Source organism: Penicillium hordei (assembly GCF_028827395.1).
Source record: "Penicillium hordei strain IBT 12815 chromosome Unknown utg000004l_segment0_segment0, whole genome shotgun sequence".
Classification (NCBI taxonomy): Eukaryota; Fungi; Ascomycota; class Eurotiomycetes; order Eurotiales; family Aspergillaceae; genus Penicillium; species Penicillium hordei.
The window spans coordinates 3,721,465-3,741,016 of NW_026623145.1; the positions used below are offsets into that span (position 1 = coordinate 3,721,465).

The 19,552-nt window shown below is 49.2% G+C and overlaps 7 protein-coding genes across 7 annotated transcripts; 2 read left to right on the plus strand and 5 right to left on the minus strand.

The window, feature by feature from the left end:
* Positions 1-48: 48 nt before the first annotated feature.
* On the minus strand, positions 49-1,924 carry N7537_008574 (Zn(II)2Cys6 transcription factor domain-containing protein; the record flags this gene model as incomplete). Its single annotated transcript, XM_056899629.1, has 4 exons — positions 49-620; positions 676-1,343; positions 1,405-1,683; positions 1,734-1,924. The coding sequence occupies 4 exons, from the start codon at positions 1,922-1,924 to the stop codon at positions 49-51; spliced, it is 1,710 nt and encodes a 569-aa protein (XP_056751705.1).
* Positions 1,925-2,205: 281 nt separating this feature from the next.
* On the minus strand, positions 2,206-8,430 carry N7537_008575 (AP-1 complex accessory protein LAA1; the record flags this gene model as incomplete). Its single annotated transcript, XM_056899630.1, has 2 exons — positions 2,206-3,777; positions 3,829-8,430. 2 exons carry the CDS (start codon positions 8,428-8,430, stop codon positions 2,206-2,208), a joined length of 6,174 nt encoding a protein of 2,057 aa, XP_056751706.1.
* A 210-nt stretch (positions 8,431-8,640) lies between these two features.
* Positions 8,641-9,524, plus strand: N7537_008576 (post-initiation translation factor DPC29; the record flags this gene model as incomplete). The annotated part of the gene is made up of 2 exons (XM_056899631.1): positions 8,641-8,845; positions 8,899-9,524. The coding sequence occupies 2 exons, from the start codon at positions 8,641-8,643 to the stop codon at positions 9,522-9,524; spliced, it is 831 nt and encodes a 276-aa protein (XP_056751707.1).
* A 158-nt stretch (positions 9,525-9,682) lies between these two features.
* On the minus strand, positions 9,683-12,019 carry N7537_008577 (Mis6 domain protein; the record flags this gene model as incomplete). Its single annotated transcript, XM_056899632.1, has 4 exons — positions 9,683-10,759; positions 10,811-11,838; positions 11,903-11,953; positions 12,004-12,019. The coding sequence occupies 4 exons, from the start codon at positions 12,017-12,019 to the stop codon at positions 9,683-9,685; spliced, it is 2,172 nt and encodes a 723-aa protein (XP_056751708.1).
* Positions 12,020-12,603: 584 nt separating this feature from the next.
* Positions 12,604-14,628, minus strand: N7537_008578 (CLPTM1 family protein; the record flags this gene model as incomplete). The annotated part of the gene is made up of 3 exons (XM_056899633.1): positions 12,604-13,416; positions 13,479-14,537; positions 14,590-14,628. The coding sequence occupies 3 exons, from the start codon at positions 14,626-14,628 to the stop codon at positions 12,604-12,606; spliced, it is 1,911 nt and encodes a 636-aa protein (XP_056751709.1).
* Positions 14,629-14,849: 221 nt separating this feature from the next.
* N7537_008579 (short chain dehydrogenase/reductase family protein) lies at positions 14,850-16,230 on the plus strand (the record flags this gene model as incomplete). The annotated part of the gene is made up of 5 exons (XM_056899634.1): positions 14,850-15,121; positions 15,192-15,265; positions 15,332-15,496; positions 15,548-15,618; positions 15,682-16,230. 5 exons carry the CDS (start codon positions 14,850-14,852, stop codon positions 16,228-16,230), a joined length of 1,131 nt encoding a protein of 376 aa, XP_056751710.1.
* A 1,090-nt stretch (positions 16,231-17,320) lies between these two features.
* Positions 17,321-19,508, minus strand: N7537_008580 (uncharacterized protein; the record flags this gene model as incomplete). The annotated part of the gene is made up of 4 exons (XM_056899635.1): positions 17,321-18,601; positions 18,658-19,137; positions 19,206-19,383; positions 19,441-19,508. The coding sequence occupies 4 exons, from the start codon at positions 19,506-19,508 to the stop codon at positions 17,321-17,323; spliced, it is 2,007 nt and encodes a 668-aa protein (XP_056751711.1).
* Positions 19,509-19,552: the final 44 nt, after the last annotated feature.

Here is a 19,552-nt window from a genome sequence, read left to right on the forward strand (position 1 = left end):
CGTTATGTTGTCGCATTATATTATTTCTCACTCATACTGCTTGACATCTCAGTCAGGTCTCCCTGGAATAGATGGGCTTTCTGGAAAGAGACCGATATTAGACATAAGATCCCAATCCCCATTAGCCGAGATCCCCAATCCAAGAAATTCCGGGAAATAGTAATTGTTAAGTTCGCCAAGTAGCTCATCTGGTTGCGGATTTGCTGGCGGTAGCTCGACGTGAGGTCGTAATTTTTGATGCACCTTCGTGATGATATTCCCTAGAGTATGCGCCGCATGGCATGGTAACCCAATGCAATATAGCCACTGCACTAAGTCATGTACGAGCAATTCGAGCTCGTCGATGTTGTGAGTCGAGGCGACCTGTTCTTGGTAGGCATTGAGTAAGCGGCAGATGACAATCGCTGCAAAGGTGATCATGTGGTAGATGTGATCGGTCAAATGGCGGGTGCGCTCATCTACTGTATCCATGGCCAGTTGCACAATTGCCGTGGCGTGGCGAATCATTTCCGACACGATTGGTTCCCGAGCTCGGGAAGACTTGGCTTTTAGAACATGTTCGTAGAGAAGTAGATTGGAGAAATGGAAGCCCATTGACAAAAACTGAGATCTTGGTTGCTCTGATGGCGAAATGCATTAGCAAGAATGAGAAAATATAAAGCAAATGTAACATACCAAGCACAAATTCCCATTTTCGTCGCCAATCCTGCAAAGCTGCCACTGATTTCAGCAAATCAACCGACTCCTGAATGAGATGCTCATATACAGTCCAGTAAAGATAGATCTCGGCCACCATGCGCACTTCAAAGTTTATCGCATGGTCTGAAGAAATGATAGCACGACATCGCTCGATTTGCCAGGGTTGTAGCATGGATCGACGGCTGGTTCCAACACAATAGTGCATATGAGCAAGACAGAGATGGTTCCACAGATAGCAATTGTTCATAGTTTCTTCATCCAACCTATTTGGAGGATGAGATTGAGTCGTGATGGCAGTAAATAGCGGACTCGAGTGAGAGTGCTGTAAAGCGAACCCGCTCAAAAGCCAGCTATCGATACTCAAAGGCACCTGTCCGACAGTCGTCGACCACATAGACAGGATCAATGTAGCCTGAAAGAACTCAATGGGCTGCGGGGCAACTAGAAGAGTGGTAGAAGCAAGAGAGCGGGCATACTCATACAACTTTGGAGCAAGACTTGCAGCTAATTCCTCAGAAGTGTGCCGCACAGCAATCAGAGAACAAGCACAGAATAGCAAGCTCGATTTTTTTACTCGGCGGAGAAGCTCACTTGGCTCACAATCGGGATCGAAGAGAACCCATCGACCATAATATTCGAGGAAACTGAGAAAAGGTTAGTGATAATTGGTCACGATAAAACAATTCATATAGACGGGCAGCATACATTGTGATGAGTGTGAGTGCAAGTTCGGGCGAAATAAGATCGTCCAATACCGCCCCTAGAGGTCTAGCATCGGACATTGGTTTGATACCATTGTCCGTTGCTAGATCACGGATAACCATGATCGGAGCCGCAGAGGATTCCGCGTCCTTATACGTACCACCAGACCGCGGGCTTGTCTGCGCAGGGGTAGGCCTACTCGATTCATGACCAGGTGTTTTTACTGGACCTTCTCCAAGCCGATCAAGCAGAGTAGCCACGGTGTTTTCAAGACGTTCCAAACTATGGAGACCTGTTAGTTTTAGACCAAACATGAGCTGAGCAATTCATACCGAGCATCCGTGCCCGGTGCGTGGACGACAGTTTCCTCGTCAGAGGCAATAATTTGGACGAGCGAGCAATTTTGGTGAAGTCGATCGCATCGCATACATGCTCGTCCAGGAATTCCGGCTTCATAGCATCTGGTCTTTTGTTTTCTGCATGAGGTGCATGCTCGAGAGGCACGACCCCGATCCGGTGGCATTTTGACCTAACAAGCGGAGACTGGCTATTAGAGATGGGATTCGAACATACAATGATCCCAACTGAAGTCTATGTACACGACAAACTACAACTGAGATGGGAATAAGAAGATCACCTGATGCTTCGGGTAGGGATAAAATAAGCTCCGGTCAATTGATTTTGGCCTCTACAAATATATAGCTCGTTACCTTGATAATCTGTCCACTCAAGGTTGAATGTAAAAACGATTTGGCATTTAACTATATCATAAAGTGTTTCGTCTGTTTATCCCGTATAAAGTTTCTAGAAATCCATGCGCAATGCTATACTCGGCGCAGCCTGGGGAGCATTGTCTGCCGCATCAGCGCTAGTCTTCGAAGCAACAGCCCCGACTCCGACACTACGAAGAACCTCCTCTAGAAGTGACTTCTGGTCTGCGTTCATAGTAGCTACCAGCGTCCGGAAAGTAAGCTGGTCAGCCTTGGCAAGCTCGAGGAGATGGCCCGCGGATTCCTGGTGCACGGCCTCGCCTTCACGCTTAGCCCGTGCCAATAGTGCCGACATGATGAGAGAAGTAGCGGCGGGCAGTTCAGAGGCGGAGAAAGTGGCGTTGGAGATACAAGACACGAGCGTGCGAGCAACCACTGTCCGAGAGTTTTCGGGGTCGCTGGGGATATCGCCGTTGTCCAGAGGGCAGGCAACCGTGAAGGCGATCAGTCGCGGGACGAGGTATCGGCCGATCACTTCGTCGGTGGTGGAACGAGAGCCTGGTTTAACAAGGATTGAACGGAGGCAGCTAGCTGCCACGGTGGCAAGACCGACATCTTGAAGACAGTCGAGCAACTCATCTAGAATTCGGATCAGGACTGGCTCCTGGGGCGGGATGACGTGTGCGCCGGCAGTCAGGAGGAAAGTGATGGCGAGGAGCGTGTTCTTGGCGCAGGGGATAGAGATATCCGATTCTCGTCGCTGAGCGATGGTGAGAATGGTCAGGAAGCGCGTGAGACATCCTCGAAGCTGGAATGACACGACCTCAAGATCTTCGGGAGCTTCTGTTGTGTGGGTAATACCGTGAATGAATTGCCTGAAGATGGGAAGAGCTTGCGGAACCACGCCCGCTTGGCAAATCCCAGTTGCGAGGATGGTTGTGAAAATATGTAGGATACAAGCATGGAGATCGTTGCGAATGATGGATGGGAATACAGATGCAACATCGACAAGAGAACGAAGTGCCAAACGAATAAGAGTCAAAGACTCATCCGAAGTGACGTTGAATCGTGCAAGTGGTGTCGATTCACGGAGATTGGGAAGCATTCCAGCGAGAACAAGAATGATGCTTCTTGTAAGCTCAAAGAGTTGCTCGATGTCATCGGACAGATGGTCGCTGCGTTCGAGATCACCCTTTGCCGCCGGGTGATCCAATGATAGGTTTTGGGCAATCTCGACAATGACGGTCTGGATGGGGGTAGCTTCTGTCAACACAAGACGGTCGAAACTGTCCATGGTCTCAGTGAAAATTGCGTCTTGGTAGATGGCATTTCCAGAGATGACCGGCCTCAGGATTCGCTTCAGAGCCTGGAGAATCTCCAATCGTTGCGATGCCGAAGTTCCTTGATCAACCAAAGATTCGAAAGCCAGTCCAAACAAGACAAAGAAGAATGCAACAGGCTCTTCGCGGTAATTAATGTCATGTCCTTTCCCCTCATCCTTCTTGACGGCTTTTTCTCGTTTCTCTTCGCCCTCGGCGGGCTCAGCGCCACTAGGCTCCTCGGGTAGCTGCAACTTGCCATCCAAAGCATCGAACACAAAGTCGATATCTTTCTCGACCAGCCCAGCAATCGCATCAACTAAGTATAACCACGTGTCTTGGTAGAACTGAAAATATGATTAGCTTCCGCCGGATAAAATAGGCATATCGGGGCTTACCTTCAATAAAGTCTCACGATTCAACGCGGCATACACCTCATCCAGATCACCGCTTGAGATTGTCCCCAAGCTACCGGAGATGTCTGGCTCAAAGCGTAATCGAGCATACTCCTGGAGAGAAGAAAGCCATAGAGGTGTAAGTCTAGCAATATAAGGTTGGACCACCTGGGTCAAGTACTCTTGGTCGATGCTTGCGATCTGGAGCCGGGCCCAGGCCGAGAACAGAGCGAGTTTTACCATGACTCGAGCATTGGAGTTTAGACCCTTGAGATCACCGATTTCAGTAGTCTCCGGGTTCTTCGCGAAGTTCTCCAATCCCAGGACCAAAAGTTTCAGGATTCTGCCCATGCGGTCGACATTTGTTACGATTCCTGTGGCAATGAAGGTCGCAGACACATTGATAGCCTCTGAGGCCAGCTCCGCGGAGGAATCAGCAGCAAAGGCAGGGGTAAGTGCAGACCCAATCTGGGCTTGATACTGCTCGAGGAGCGATGCTTCAGCAAAGTCAGGATCCGGTGTTTTGCCAAACATGGTAAGAACCTGGTCGATGATCTTTAATCCCCATACGCGCAGCTCAATGACATTGGCGGTAGACGCCGAAAAGGCCATTCTGACAATATCTCCAACGTTTTTCTGGAGAGCCAACTCCGCTGGGATGGCAGAGTCTGGGAGGATCGCCTCTTGGACAGTAGCGAGAAGTTCGGAGAGACAGCTCATGGCAAAGTTGCGGGTCTGCCATTTCAATAATTCTTGGCCGGAGATGCTTTCGTTCGCAGCATCACCTTGCCCTTCCCCAGCAGCCGAGGCAAAACCAGCAACCTCGTCATCGGGGATATCGGCAGCTGCATTTTGAACAGCCGTGGTAGGGACAGGTTCCGCCTTGTGGCGTGTCTTGGTCATGATGTTTTGACAACGTTGGATCCACAGCTCCGTTTCTGCCAAAGCAGTCTGTTGTAGCCAGTCCTGGATCATTGACTTGAGCGACTTGTTGTTCGGTGCTTCATCGAATGCGAGCCAGATGTCATCTTCCAAAGACTGACCCACCGTCTGCACCACAGACGATGCGTCTCGTTTCATGAGATTGTTGAGTCCACGGACTGCCACATCTCGCATGAGGAAGTTGCTTGCTCGAAGCTCGGTTTGAAGTCGTTTCACATATGCTGCAATGTCGACATAACTAGACGCATACATCGAGAAGTGGTCCAAACATTTGGAACTTTCCGTCACCAATGCTGGGTTTTCTTCCAATTGGAATTGGCGAAGCAGGGTCAAAATGAGATTTCGGGTCTTCGTAATGTCTTGCAAGTCCGGCCCGAGAACATTGATCAGAGAGTCCACACATCGACTGATCACGACAGGTGTCAAGAATGACATTTCAATGTTGGAGGTCGCCAACGCGGCTGCCTCTTCGTTGTGAGTGTCAGCGTTATAGAGTTGAGCAAGCATCCCCAAAGAGCCGGAGACAAAAGGCGAGAATGTCAAACCAGCAGAGTTGGCAACTCTTTCCAAGCCTCCAAGAGCCCAGAAATGGACAACAGGGTGAGGGTCATTGCACAGAGACATTAAAACGCCAACAATCGTTTTGAGGTGCAAACCAGCTGCCATTCCACCAATTTGGGCATGGATGCATCCTAAGGCGGCAGCACAGCCAGCTCTAGCGTTAGGCTCTCTGTTCTCGACAATGGTATCAACAAGCCAATTAACCTGTGTATTAGTGCATGCGTTTCCAGCACTGTCGCAAAGTCGTCCGAGTGCTTCAACGCCGATTGTGCGAACAACGGGATCGGCATCTATGACGAACTTTTGGAGAAGCTCTTGCAAAATCTTATCAGTGGACGGGTTTAGCTTGCCAGGCACGAAGTCTGTCTCCTTAACAGCAACTTTCAGAGTATGTAAAAGGGCGACCGAGATGTTGACGACCAATGCTGCTTTTCTGCCGGGGTTTCTTTGTAGGCCGGGAGATGTGAGAAATGTAGCGATCTGTTCGACACTGCTTTCCTGAATTTTGGACGAGTGAAGAGCGAGAGCCACAGAGAACAAATCGATTGCCGAGTTGACAACCCCGGTTGTTGGTGGATCAACAGCAAGCTTATCTCCATCTCGCAAACTGTATAGAAGAACTGCGTCATGCTCACTAGCTTGGCAAATAGGGAAAGTTAAGGTGTCGTCCACAACTTGGTCCACGGAATCAAGCGCAGACCAGGCGGGACTCTTGTCATCTTCCTGGGTGCCAGACAGTGTAGCATGAATATATTCCCGAGAGAGTCCGGTGACACCAAATCCATAGTTATCACATAGATCCCATAGACCATCAAATTGTCCAGCGGAGCCTGAAATAGAGCTTTCTAGTTGCTTGTACTGAGCATCTGGATCTGCGAATGAGGAAATAGCCAGGCTGAGAAGACTGGACTGAGAGATGATGTCCCCATGACTAGGTGGATGAACATGCACAAGCTTCGTGAAACACTGCAACACACGTCGACGCACCATAGTTGAATAATCTTGTAATTGCAGGGATGGGTGCAGTCTTTGTGAAAGGTCTTCCATAGCCTTCGGCTTAGGCAAGTTATCTAAGAATTCGACGGTATTTTGCAACATCGCAGCAATTCTCTTTGCGCCATCTGATGTGATCAATTTGCTGTTGAACTCCATGAACACCAGGAGCGAACCCAGTGCACACTCCCGCACATGAGTCAGGAAACTGATCTCGACAGTACCTGGTTGAGCAGCGTTTTCCTTGCCAAGGTGTTTGGGGAGTGCGTTCTTCCAGAGAAGCATCAATTGAGACAAATGGGTCTTGACGAAGCTGGGTCCGAGAGGCATCAAACCTCCAATCAGAATCCAGGCCACCTGGATTTGAATGCTTGCGACCCGAAGCTCAGAGGTGCTGCTCGTCTTGAGAAGATCGGTTGCCTGCGTAAAAACGCGCGCAAACACATCCACTGCTCCATAGAGTGGTTGTAATCGAGAAGTGCTGAGCATTGCAGATAATCCATTGGCATAACCAACACACCGGCGAGGCGACTGGCGCGGTGTGCCTAGCTGTCCGATTTCCCTGTTCAAACTGTTCATGCAGATTGTCACACAAGATAACAGCTGGTGGGGAGAGGCTAGAACGAAGTTTCGCAGGCAATGCGCAACATGAACTTGAACAGTGTAGCTAGGGTGGGGAAGGACTTGAAGCAGAGCATCTCGACAGCTATCAGCCTGAACGCTGAAGGCGGAACCGAGCGATGAGATCAACGACGACAGAGCGCTGACCGCACTTGTCAGTGTGTACTTGCTAGGCTCGCGACGTTCCTGGATAACCTGGGGGTAATCCTTGAGGATATCGTTGATGAGCCATGTTGTGGCATTGAGTTGACTGTTCTCCCGCAACAATTCCTGCCCAATAGTGTCTTCAAGGACACTCTTGATAAACCTCCTGGTCATGAGTAGGCGGAAGCGGTTGTATGTGACGGTTGGATGATTCAGCAACTCGACAAGCAAGTTGTTTGCAATCTGACCATAGCGCTCTTCGACAATCTTGTCTCCCAGATTGCGTACAACATATTTGTAGCATATACAGATCCCAGCACGTGAGCGATTCGTAGTAGTACTCTTCAGGTATTGGGACGAAAGCTGCCTCAACAAGTCCGGAAGAAGGAAGTACAGGCGCGAGTCACTTTTCTTTGGGGCAGATGACTCCGACATCTCAGCCTCGTCCTCATCTCCAAGCCCCACGCCAGGTTTCTTCGACATGCGCTTCGATTTCTTCGATTTCGGTTTCGGGGTGGTCGTGATGTGCGCATCCTTAGCATGTAGATTAATCAGTGCCCGACCGAGCACCGCAGCTATGGCGTGCCGCACCGGCGCAGCGGGGCTGTCGATAACCTTCCATACAAGGGTTTTGAGGTGTTCAAAGTCATGTGCGTTGTCGAAGAATGGTGTCGTGGCAACCAACTGCTCCAGGCAGCGGCATGCATTGACTTGGACGAAAGTAGACTTGTCGCTGATAGCAGCGTTTCGAGCCTGCTTCCAGATGTCGCGGGCAGTTGCTTCATCGATCGGAACCCCAATTCCAACAACAACCTTGCGCATCACAGCAAAGAGGACTCCTCTGAAACCGGTGTGGTTGCTTGCTGGTTTGAGCAGTTTCAGGGCGGCCGAAGTCGCAACATTCGACTGCATGAACGCACTCTCGCCGGCTGTCGCAAAGACCTCCCCTAGACAATGCGCCGCAGCGAATTTAGTCTTCAATTCGGCTTCACTCTTTCCAGCGTTCAGAATGGTCAGTAGGTCGGTGATTGTTTCGAAGAGGATCCCCCGATCCCCTTTGCTGAGTATTGCGCCAAAACATCGCCCTAAATTGTTGCGGAGGACTCGAGTGATAGTCGGTGAAGGGAGGTTCAATATCTTGAACAATTCCTTTTTCAGATCCTTTTGTTGCGAGGTAACTTCCGCAGCTTCCAATCCAGATATGTATTGTACGAGGTCGGAGGTGAATGTAAGCATGTACAGTTCCTGTTGTTCGGAGGGGAGGGCGTGTAGTTTAGGGATGTCGAGCTCAGGGACCCCATTTTGTGGAGGGGACGGTGCTTGGGCTATATCGGAGGCAGACATTAGATAGATTTAGGGCGAGCGTAGCCCCATAAGCAAGGAAGAAAAAAAAAAAAAAAAAAAAAAAGGGAAATAGTTAATTCACCGTAGTTGCGTCAACCCCATGTTCACTCCTTATCGTGTGGCCTCACGCGGAGATCGGATAAACAGCCGCCCGAGGGAATCTTAATAGAGATCGGATCGTCGTCTACAACAAATAGAAGGAAAAGCATTATGGCTCTCAGGCTTAGCAGGCTGCTGCGGCAGCCCCGGTGGGTTGATTCTGCCTGTCATGAGTGTCGCTATTTTAGCACCTCCTCGGCCATCCTCTCCGGTCACAACAAATGGTCCACGATTAAGCATGACAAGGCCAGAAACGACAAGGCCAAGAGCAGGGAACGCCAAATAGTGGGAAAGGAAATTGCCAGTGCTACGCAGAGTACGTATGACCATTCAACCGTGCACATCTCAGATCCTAATACTCTATTCTAGTGTGGGGGCCCGACACGAAGTACAATCCTCGTCTAGCCCTTGCGCTGTCGAATGCGAAACGAGCCTCCATCCCCAAACTCATTATCGAGGCAGCAATTGCTCGCGGACAAGGACTTAGTGTGTCGGGCCAGGCACTAGAATCCGTGACAATTGAGGCCATGCTGCCGGGTTCGGTGGCTGCGGTTGTGGAGTGTCAGACGGATCAGAAGGCGCGCGTGCTACAGGACGTTCGCTATATGATCAAAGACAATGGGGGAATCGTCACCCCGACTACATTCCTCTTTGAGAGGAAGGGGAGGGTTGTTATGGAGAAGAAAGATGATGCGAATGTAGACGACTACTTGGACCAGGCAATCGAAGCAGGAGCGGCGGATATCACCACCGATGATAAGGGTCGCCTCGTGATCTTGACCAATCCGTCAGAGACGAAAACTGTCGGCGAGACATTTGCGAAACTATCTGGGCTCAGCATCGAGGAATTAGAGATCTTTTGGGATCCCAACAGGGATAGCATGGTCGAGGTAAAGGACGAGGAACAGGTGAAAGATCTTGAGGACCTCTTGAGTGCTCTGCGAGAAGATCCCAGCGTTCAGGATATATATCTGAACTCGGTGGAGAAGTTCTGACCTCTTTGACGCTATGCTGCGGTCAATCCTAAGCCGAAAATATCTTACATCGAGGGCCCAACATGTACAAATATGTATTATACAGATACCAAGCATTTAAACGGTGTTATAGGAACTATCATTTAGGGCTGATATCAGCTCTCACCCGATTATTATTATTACTCTTTGCGCAAAGCTTTCATTGTGCTTCTCATCAGAATGCCAGTACCCCGGCACCCAATCGCATCCAACCAGTCCAGCATATGCACGCGGTACTCCTGCCATGTAATCTTAGCACCGCCATCCTTCTCCAGTGCCTGTAGCACTTTCTGAGTGACCGGCTTTCTCAATTTCGGGCGGTGATCCGCAACCTGCTGGTCCTCTTCCAGATCCGCAAAACAAGCTGCCGACAGGTTGCAGAATGCAGCGTGGTGGCTGAGAGAGAATATCGATGTAAGATTAATGTGGAATGCGCTTTCGCGGTCATAATGTCTGGCCGCCTCAGACAAGTCCTTGATATAGTTTGTCAGAGCAGCGGTAGTCGGTGCTGGGACAAGGCAGCCTAGCGCGTTCGGGTCTTCGGTGTTAAGTGCACGGTTGCGCCATAGCACATTGCACATGTCCATGACATACCCGTTGAATCGACCAACGAGATCTGTCCCATAGGCCGGAGAGTTCTGTGCTTGGAGAACTTGTGAATTCAGAGAGGCCTCGAATGCAGATTTGTAGACGGCCAAGATGGAGTTGAGGCTTGAGATCACGGCAACACTGGGTGTGAAGGCGAGTGTGTATACGGTTTGCGCATGCGGAAGTGTGAGGCGGAACCGGCCATCTTGAGGTGCGTGAGAAAAGAGTTCTGAAAGGCTTCTGTAGAAGTCGAGCACAGAGACTGTGGCTGGCTTGGACTTTTTATCTTCGTCCTCCAATGAGAACTCTAGAATCGAAGATGCTAGGAGCTCGGCGTGAACGATGATTTGACTCAGATGGACTGATTCCTCTGTTGTATCTGACTCTGATCGAAGTTTCACACCCCATTGGCCAATCAACGCTGAATAGAAACCTAGCAAAGCTGTTCTGGAACGAAGACTCTCGTTCAACACAGCTGATTCCAATGGTGACAATAATTCACTCCGGAGCGAGGCAAAAGGTTCGATTGGGATGTACTGGAGAAGTCGGAAAATGTGGTCACGATTTTCCTTGCCATTCCATGTTTGGAGATAAGACTTCAAAAAAGAACGGATTGAGGATGGGAGGTCCTAATGTTTTGTCAGTGTCTGAGTTGACAGTGAGCTATCCGAAGAACTCACCTTAGTATAGGATGCATATCCCACAACAAAATCCAACACATATGATAATGTCTCGGGTTCATCATCTTCATCCTCACGTATAGTCTCCAACTTGTCCTCCAGGAAACTTCTCAGCCATTCATTTAGACGATGATGTGCAAGTTCGGATTGGACGAGATGAAGATACTTCTGAGCCATTGCATCGCCCAAAGTTGAGATAATCTGATTTGGCAACTCGATTTTGTCAAGCTTGTCAACAAAATGGCCAACGTCACGAAGCTCCTCTAGGGATGTATGCTTATGAGATACCCGTGAAGTTTGTAGAGTCGGAATAACCACTTCAATCCTACTTCTTTTCACAGCCCCGCGATGAACAACGTGGAAACTCGATCCCTGGCCGGCCTGTACTCTTTCCATATTCCGGTCTTGAAGTACCTTCACATGGCTTGACCACTCGGGATCTGGGTGTTTGAAGAAGAGGGCATTCCTTCTCGATCCTCCAAACTCACCGAGAATGATCTCAGGGTAATAATTCTTGAAAATCATCAGAAGACTAATAAGCTCTCTATCTTCACCACCAGCAGTCTGAATCAATTCCATCAAGGCTTGAATCCGGAATGGCTTGACGTGTTTCCGTCTTGTGAGAAGCGAGAGAAGGTGACACAGTGGTTTGCGTAAACTAATCATGTCCAGATAGTTGAAAAGAACGGCATAAAGTTTGGCGAGATGCGTCCTATCTTCGAAAAGATCATACGCAAGAATCAACCAGCGCAATAGTAGAGCCTGCGTGGCGGGGCTCGGTTTGTTCTTGCTAGGCCCAAGACAGCACACCACTTGGGTGACATTCTTGGACGCGATGCTCTCCTGGGGGTACAGGTTCTTGATAAGCGTTGTAACTGTACCCTGGTCCAGGTTATTTTTGGTGGTCAGAATCTTCAGAAGACGGGCCAACACGGGTTGCGGAATGCCGCTCTCGTACGCGTTTGAAGCGATTGTTTTCGCTAGTAGACTCGCATCTGTGTATCTCTGCTTGGGCGGAACGAATGCAACTGTCGGATCGCGTTAGTACCATGTTTACCGTCCATCTCAATTGGGAGAGCTTTTTGGCCATACCGGCTTCCAAGTGCTCGACCGCATCAAGCAGGCCACTTGGTTGGTTGCGACCTGAAGAATTGTTAGTATTATTCAATTGCAAGGATACAAACACAACTTACCTATATCACTATCCATCTACACAAATTTTATCCTAAAGTTTTCCCGCAATGGGGGTCTTGACGAGAATGATAGGCTTGGGATGATGGTATTGGCGCGTAGTTGCGCGATGCTGCTCTTCGTCTTCAATTGCGCCCGTTGAAGAAGCGACTCAGAAGCTTCGTCGAGTGCAATTCCGAGGATCTTAAGCCTAATGCGACCAAAGGAATGAATGATTTTGGTGCAGATCTAACGATAGTCGCATAGAAGAACGAGTGGGCGCGAAGATGCGAAAATGGCGTTAAACCCAATCGGGTAACCATCAACAACGGCTTCTACCTCGGTCTGTCATTGTTGGTCTGATGATACTATCATATTACTTGGTCTCGTCTACTTTCATGATACTGGATACGTAAAGCTCAGAACTCTCAAGTGATTTATTGAATCCTAATTAAAAGAATCGGAATTAAACATTGCTGGCTACAACATCGTAATAATATGATCCGATGGTCGCTAGCATCACGCCAAGAATAGTGAAATCGAGTGATTTACTACATATGCAAAGGCGTTTATCACAGGTTCATCGGTCTATAAGTCGACAAGGCCCGCATCTAAGCCGTTGTTCATTTCCTTTTGCGGGTAGACGACTTGGAGGTAGAGGTAGCCTTGGAAGAGGATTGGGTAGCCACTTCCTTCTTCTTGTCGCCCTCGATAGCAGGGGTAGGTTCCTCCTCCTCGTCACTGTCACCTCCCTGGCCGAACTCGTTGACGCGCTTGTAGTCAACCTTGTACTTCCAGCCCTGGTAGAGCCAGACGAAGAAGATGACATCGTCGCGGAGAGTAGCCAGGCGGTGAAGCCAAGGCATCTTGACGGTGAAGGCGAAGAGATCGTCGATGAAGGTGTTCAGGAACTTATAGGTCAACGCCTTTCCAGGCATGTGGGCAACAGACTTCAACCGGTAGTTGATGTAGAGACTGGGGACCATCATGAGGAAGCCGTAAGCGTAAACACTGCCAACCAGGGTCTGGATAACGTAGGAGTACCAGGACTTGTGGGTGTTGTAGACCAGGCTGTACGCGGCGTATGCGAGCAGAAGGGGAACAGCCAAGATATACAGGTAGCGGAAAGCAATCTCATCGTACTCCTTAGTCTTTTCCTCAGTCTCGCTAAGCTTGTGCTTGTCCTCGAACACAATTACATAAGGCAAGAACGACAACTTAGAGCTGGCTGGCGGCGGGCGCAAACGAACGTCGACGGTCTTGGTGATCTTCCAGAATTCCAGAAGAATACCAAATCCTTGGCTGGCCAGAATCATCCAAGAGGTGTTATCACTGTTGTCCATGAGGTAGAGGAAGATCACAGCTTGCATGAAGACGTTTGCCAAGATTGTCCGAACTGAAGTACCAACTACGTCCTTCTTCTTGCGCCAGTGAGCCTAGAAAGTGAGGATATTAGCGATGCTAGACACAACACCGTTAATAGTGAGACATCACTTACAATATCGTTCTTGAAGGCCAAAGTCTCAAACAACATATGGAAGACAGTGACCACACCCGTGGTGCAGAGAAGCCAAATGTTCGTATCCAAGAGAATCTCCTTCACCATCTCCCACTCAGTTCCATCTCCACCACCAGGAGGAGGCTTGCCGTAGGCAGCCTGGCGAGAACTTTGCTTCGAGCCTTCATCAACACTGCTAAGGATGTTGAACTTCCAGTTCGCCATGTTGTTGAGAGTAATATGCAACGGGACGGTCTCGACGGTAGAGTTCAACTCAGTCATGTGGGTCTTCAGTTGCCAAAAGGTGTTCACAAAAGCGATCGGGTAGTACCATCCATTCTTTCCACTGGCATCGCGGGCACCAGTCCGCTCCAGCTGCACATACTGGCGAACCGCGGGGTTCATCTGCGCCAATTTCTGAGTTCCGGAGTCTGGGATCAGGGACAGGGTGAAATTAGGGTGGTAGTATGACACAGTTGAAATATCCGGGGTGTTATCTTCCTCCTGGTCTTGCTCATCCTCAGGGCCCGACAGAAGATTCTTCAGCTTCTTGACTTTCTTCTTGGGAAGGTACTGGTTCAGAGGTCGGAGGAAGTGAACTGCATCAGCGGTGTTGTAGTCCTTAGCGGCGGGGTCTAACGGGTATCCGGTGCGAGCCAAAAAGAAGTGAGCCCAGAGAGTTCCATTCTGTTGGACCTGCTTCGGGACCTTGATGGTGGTGTCGATTTCGCGAGTATCACTGTAGTTTCCAATGGTAAAGTTCTTCTCATCCACCACAAGAACACCGTCCGGCGACTTGAAGTTGGGCACAATGATAGAGGGGGTTACATAAACGCTGAGATCGACAGCGCTGTCGGAGGGCCAGATCGGGGCGATAACCTCGGGGAGAGCACTGCGTTCGGCGACTTCACTGGGATCGGGGCGATCGGCAAAAGCGGGGATACCACCAGAATTCACGCTGGGGGTGTCCGCCTTGTCCTTATTTCCCATGTACTGGTTGATGGCAAACTGGGCCACCAAGAAGACTGCAAGACCCTGAAGGGCACCCTTGAAGCCCGACTAAAGGGGGTCAGTGAATTCAACACAACAACACTAGATCAGCGACACATACGTTGGACTCCTCCTGTCTGCGTGGCCTCTGTTCCGACATGATGGATGAGGGAAAGAAGAGGAAAAGCCAAAAGGACAGCTAACGTGGGCGATTAGCACAAGATTAGATCGAGGCCCGGGACCTTGCGCGGTCTTGGCATTTGTCTTCCGACCCTCCGGGCATCTTCCATTCTTTATACTTGTTTGCTATTAACCAGCTTACCACCTTTGAAATTGCAATCGCGTGATGGATAGCGGTTTCAGCTGTTGGCGTTGACCCTCATGGACAATAACCCCCCTTTTGATGCCCGCGCGCAATTCCCGTCACATAATGAGCCTCGAGTATGGCTGATCACCGCGGGGGATTCACCTATTGGCCTCTCAGTCGCGCGGCAGGTCCTTGCGCATGGAGATTATGCATTTCTTGGACTAGCACATTCAGCTTTGGAACGCGATGAACGTCGCCGTAATGAATTTGAGGCTTTTCTCGCTGAAGCGGAGCATCACGGTAGTGGCTGGGCACAGCGCTTGAAGACAGTTCCGCTAGATATCCGGTGCGCTACATCAAGGCAGTTAAGTTAATCATGAATTTTAATCATAATGACTGACGGTTTCTCGACACAGAATGATGGGACAGTGTCAGGCAGTCGTGGCAGATGCAGTCGCAACATTCGGAAGAGTTGACATACTTCTATGCTGTACAAGTCAAGGTGGACCACCCTTCTTAAAGGTACTCTTGTATAATATACTGACCTTATTCCAAGCCCTTATTGGAACAGTCGAGGAACTCTCCGCTTCAACTCAAACCATGAATCTCGTACGCGATCAATTCGAGGTCAACTATTTCGGCCCCCTCAATATCATTAAGGCCACGCTCCCCCATATGAGGAAGGAGCGAGCAGGGCATGTGATGATAATATCAGGGATCAGTAAGAAACATATCTCGCCAAATTCTAGGATATTCCTCTGACGATATACAGCTGCGCATATCGGTACACCTGGACTTGGAATGTACTGCGCAGCAGGCTGGGCCCTTGAAGGATTCTGTGATGTCAGTCTTTTTATGCGCATTTGATTAAATGATTTCAGTTGTAGAAACTAACGAGCTTTCCAGAGTTTGGCCTATGAGATTGCCCCATTCAACGTCAAACTCACCATCTTCCAATGCAGCATCGAAATTGGCATCCTCACCAACCTAGTAACCAGTGTCCCTCCAATCTTCCCGGCCTATTCACCCGCCAACAATCAAGCACCTCTCTTCCGCGGGATCCTGAACCACCTCGTCCCCCAACTTCCTGACGCTTCTATTTCATCTGACAGCCCAGTCACACCCAGTCGAGCAAACGATGAAAACGCCCGAGTCAGCTCCATTGAAAATGGCCCATTCTCCGCTCCGGAGGTTGTCTCCATGCACCCACCGTTAAGCTCGGCACATCTTGAAGTGCTGGTCTCTGAAACAGTTTATGCCATTACATCAATTGGTGGCCATGAAAATCCTCCTTCGCGACATATTGTTGGACAAGAAGGTGTTGCTAGTGTTAAGGAGAAGCTCAAGACTGTGAGTGAAGAGCTTGAAGACTTTATACAGGCCAGCTTTGCTGTTGATGTTGCTGCGGATTCGGATCCTATGCCCGCTATTTCTGGAATGAACGAAGGACCTTAGTGTGTAGTACCAGCTATTATATATATCTTTCTCTACTAAACGAGCTTGGGGTTTTGATAACTATGTAATATTGGAAGTATACCTATCTGTCGATATATATCACTCCAACCCCCAAGAGTCTACTCTGTTTAACAATGCCCACTAGCCCTATCATACCATCCACGGGTTCGAAAGGAAAGGCGAGAAGATTTTTGCGGAAGTGGGAAGAGTTGCCAAGGGGCAATGGGGCTTGATAGATATAGTTGCGCCACCCATAAATCTCTATTCCGTAAATAAACATCATGAGTGACGTACTCCCTGGCTAGCTACAGTTTAGGAAGAGAAACTATATACCCGCCATATATATTTCAGAAGTATTTTTTTAAATGTGATTTTTCTAACCTTTCTAACTTCCCATACCCGACCTTGTATTCAGTATATTTCGTGGTTCCTCTTGGTCTTCATGGCTCACCTAGTAATTCCTATTCTATGGTGCCCACGTGGGCCTGAGGCTCTAGTATGAAAACTGGGGTCTCACCCGAGTGTCTAAATTTCTAAATTTATTTAACTCCGTCATCAATCTAGTAATTGTTGCCTGCTATGAGCAGAGGTGCACCTATATCAGCCATCCCCATATGGTTTTGAGTTTGGATGGCTGGATCGTTGTCAGTGAGTTGGGATTCCCGGATGGCGCTGGCGGTTATGGTACCTTCCATTTTATAAAGCATCATGTCATGAATTATGGACAGCGAGGATGTAATTTGTAATTACAATCTTGGTTTAGTGTCCTAGAAACAATGCATGGATGCTTCGATATAGGGCCTACATACATGACCTAATTTACCTCAATTACGACAAAATAGGAACATAGAAGATCTGTGTAGCTTTTGGGATTCTGATATAGTCCTTTGCATTCATACTAGACTCCTATTTTATGCTTTATCTGTAGGATATTACTGGACCTTGGGGTTCAATTGTTCATTGCAAGCTAGCTACCTTGGTCATGTAAGGATCATTTTCAATTGTGATCTTCACATGGTATCAAGGGCAGTGTATGTGAAAACCAAATGGTATGGTGTATCGCTATTTTTGTGCTAGAAGTGGAAGGTGGCTACTCAAGTTGTCCTTGCTGGAGGAACCAAGCCTCTCGTACATCAAAGAGGCTACCCATGTCCTGATTGTTTCTGTAGCACCGGATTTCCTTCCAGGCATTCGCTGTACGGCCGTTCGGCATGCGGCCATCGATTTGTAGAATCTTATGAACGAGCGCTTGTGGAGAGGAGAGGTTGGGAACAATGATCTCAGCCAGCTCACTAGTAGTAGTAGCTTGAGATGGTGTTAGGACTAGATCGTTCTGTGGTTCAGTACTTGGGGGTTTAGTGATTTTGTCCTGCCCAGTTTCGACGGGTGGCTCAACGGAAGCCTTAACGGAAGCCTCAACGCTGTCCGCAGGTGTATCGAACTGAGCTGGGGATAATTTCATTAATTCCGCTTTATCACTTTTGCCGTTGGTCTTGGCAATGGATGACTCCTCTACTGACGTAGATAACTCTGGTGCGAGCCTTGGCGGCTCAGGAGTTGAAGGAAGCACAGATAAAGGGGATTCTGGCTGCGAGGGCTTTGGGTCGGAGGATGCTGCTGCTGCAGCTTTGCAGTTTTCTTCGATTTGTGTAGCCACGATGTCCATGAAGGAAACAGGAACAGTTGGGCTCTGTTCATCGCGTTGAGTCACTTCTACTTCCTGAGACACCTCCGGTTCTCGCGGTGGCTCTGGCTTGGGTTGTTTTGGTGGATTTTTACGTGGTCGTCCTCGCTTGCGTTTCACTGGGGGCTGAGGTTCGGGCTCAGGAATTGTGCGCTTGGGTTTTTGATTTCGCGTACCACCGGGGCTGAAAATAACAACGCTGAACGGGGTTTCTTGTTGGGTCTCTTCGTCATTTGAAGGTGGAATGACTGGCTGTGCGACGGTGTCGGTGTGCATCTCATCAGTGGAAGACGTAGAAATCTCATGTGGCGCTTGGTCATTGTCAAGCTTCATTTTGTCGACATTGGAAGAAGCAGGGGTATCCTGTGACGCCTGGTCGATTCCAAAATTCATCTTGTCACTAGAAGTCGGAGGAATCTCTTGTGGCGCTTGATCAGCATAAAGTTTCATTTCTTCGCCATTGGAGGTTGCATTGGTGAGCTGTGATTCTGGGTCCTCGTATTTCAACTGTTTATCATTCCAGGATGATATCACCGGCTCTGGCTGTGTGTTCAAATCGACTTTCACATCTTCCTTTCCCTTCTCTGGCGTTGAAACTGGCTCTGCTTTGTCGGAATTGCTGCGAAGAAAGACTCGTTCACCAGGTGGAATCGCAAAAGTCAATTTCACCCCATCACGGTCAAGAACCTGTAGCTGTCAGCAAATGGCGAACCTGTATGCGGAGTGGATAGATCTTTACATACCTTGACTTCCTTTTCGATGACAATTCTGCCAGGCCCTCTACCGTAAACATAGTAGAATTTCCAGATGTCGCCCAGCTGGATGACACCGTCATTGATAAGAGTTCCCATCTTCACACGTGCACTTTCTCCAGCAGGTGCATTCCATACGGCTTTCTGCTTCTGTCCCCAGAACTGCTCATATTCGCGCTCTTTGAAGTCATCAAACTCGCCGTTTTCGCGCTGCTCCCTGGCTTCCTGCGCCTGGCGTAGCCATTCGGGGTCGTAGCGACCATTTTGGAGGTCGAGCTGGAACTGTCGAACGCCGTCGCGCCAATTGTTTGAATAGCGGATAAAAGAGTCGGGGATGGGTTGTATCTTTGCAGCCGGGTCATCCGATGCAGCTTGTGCCTCTGGGTGGACATCTGGGGGGAGTAGAGCGAGGATTTCACGCTTATCGCTTTCCTCAAGGGAATTCCATGCTTCAGGTCGTGCCAACAGTTTCTAGACGTTTTGAGCTTATTGTTAGTTCGGATAATCTTGTATGGCATTTGTGAAGGATCGGTTCATACCACTAGGTCCAAGTCAATGAGGAGGGACTTGTCGCTCGTCAATAGCTGCTCCTCGCTCCATTTCCCTCTAGCGGCAGGCCTTCTTGGGGTTCTAGCTCGTGAGCTCATTTCGGATTTTGGGGTCGACATGGCGAGACCCGACTGTTCTGCTACATTGGCAGAACTAGCAGCAGCACGACTAGGACATTATTATAAGACGTCAGTAAGGAAGTTGAAAAGCAAATGCGGAGCTTACCCCGAACGTCGTGGTTCTGCCGCACGGGACTTCGCTACCGCCTTCGTGTCTCTCTTCCTTGGAGCCATTCTCACGGCAAAACAAAGGAGAGCACTGTCCTTTAGAACAAGAA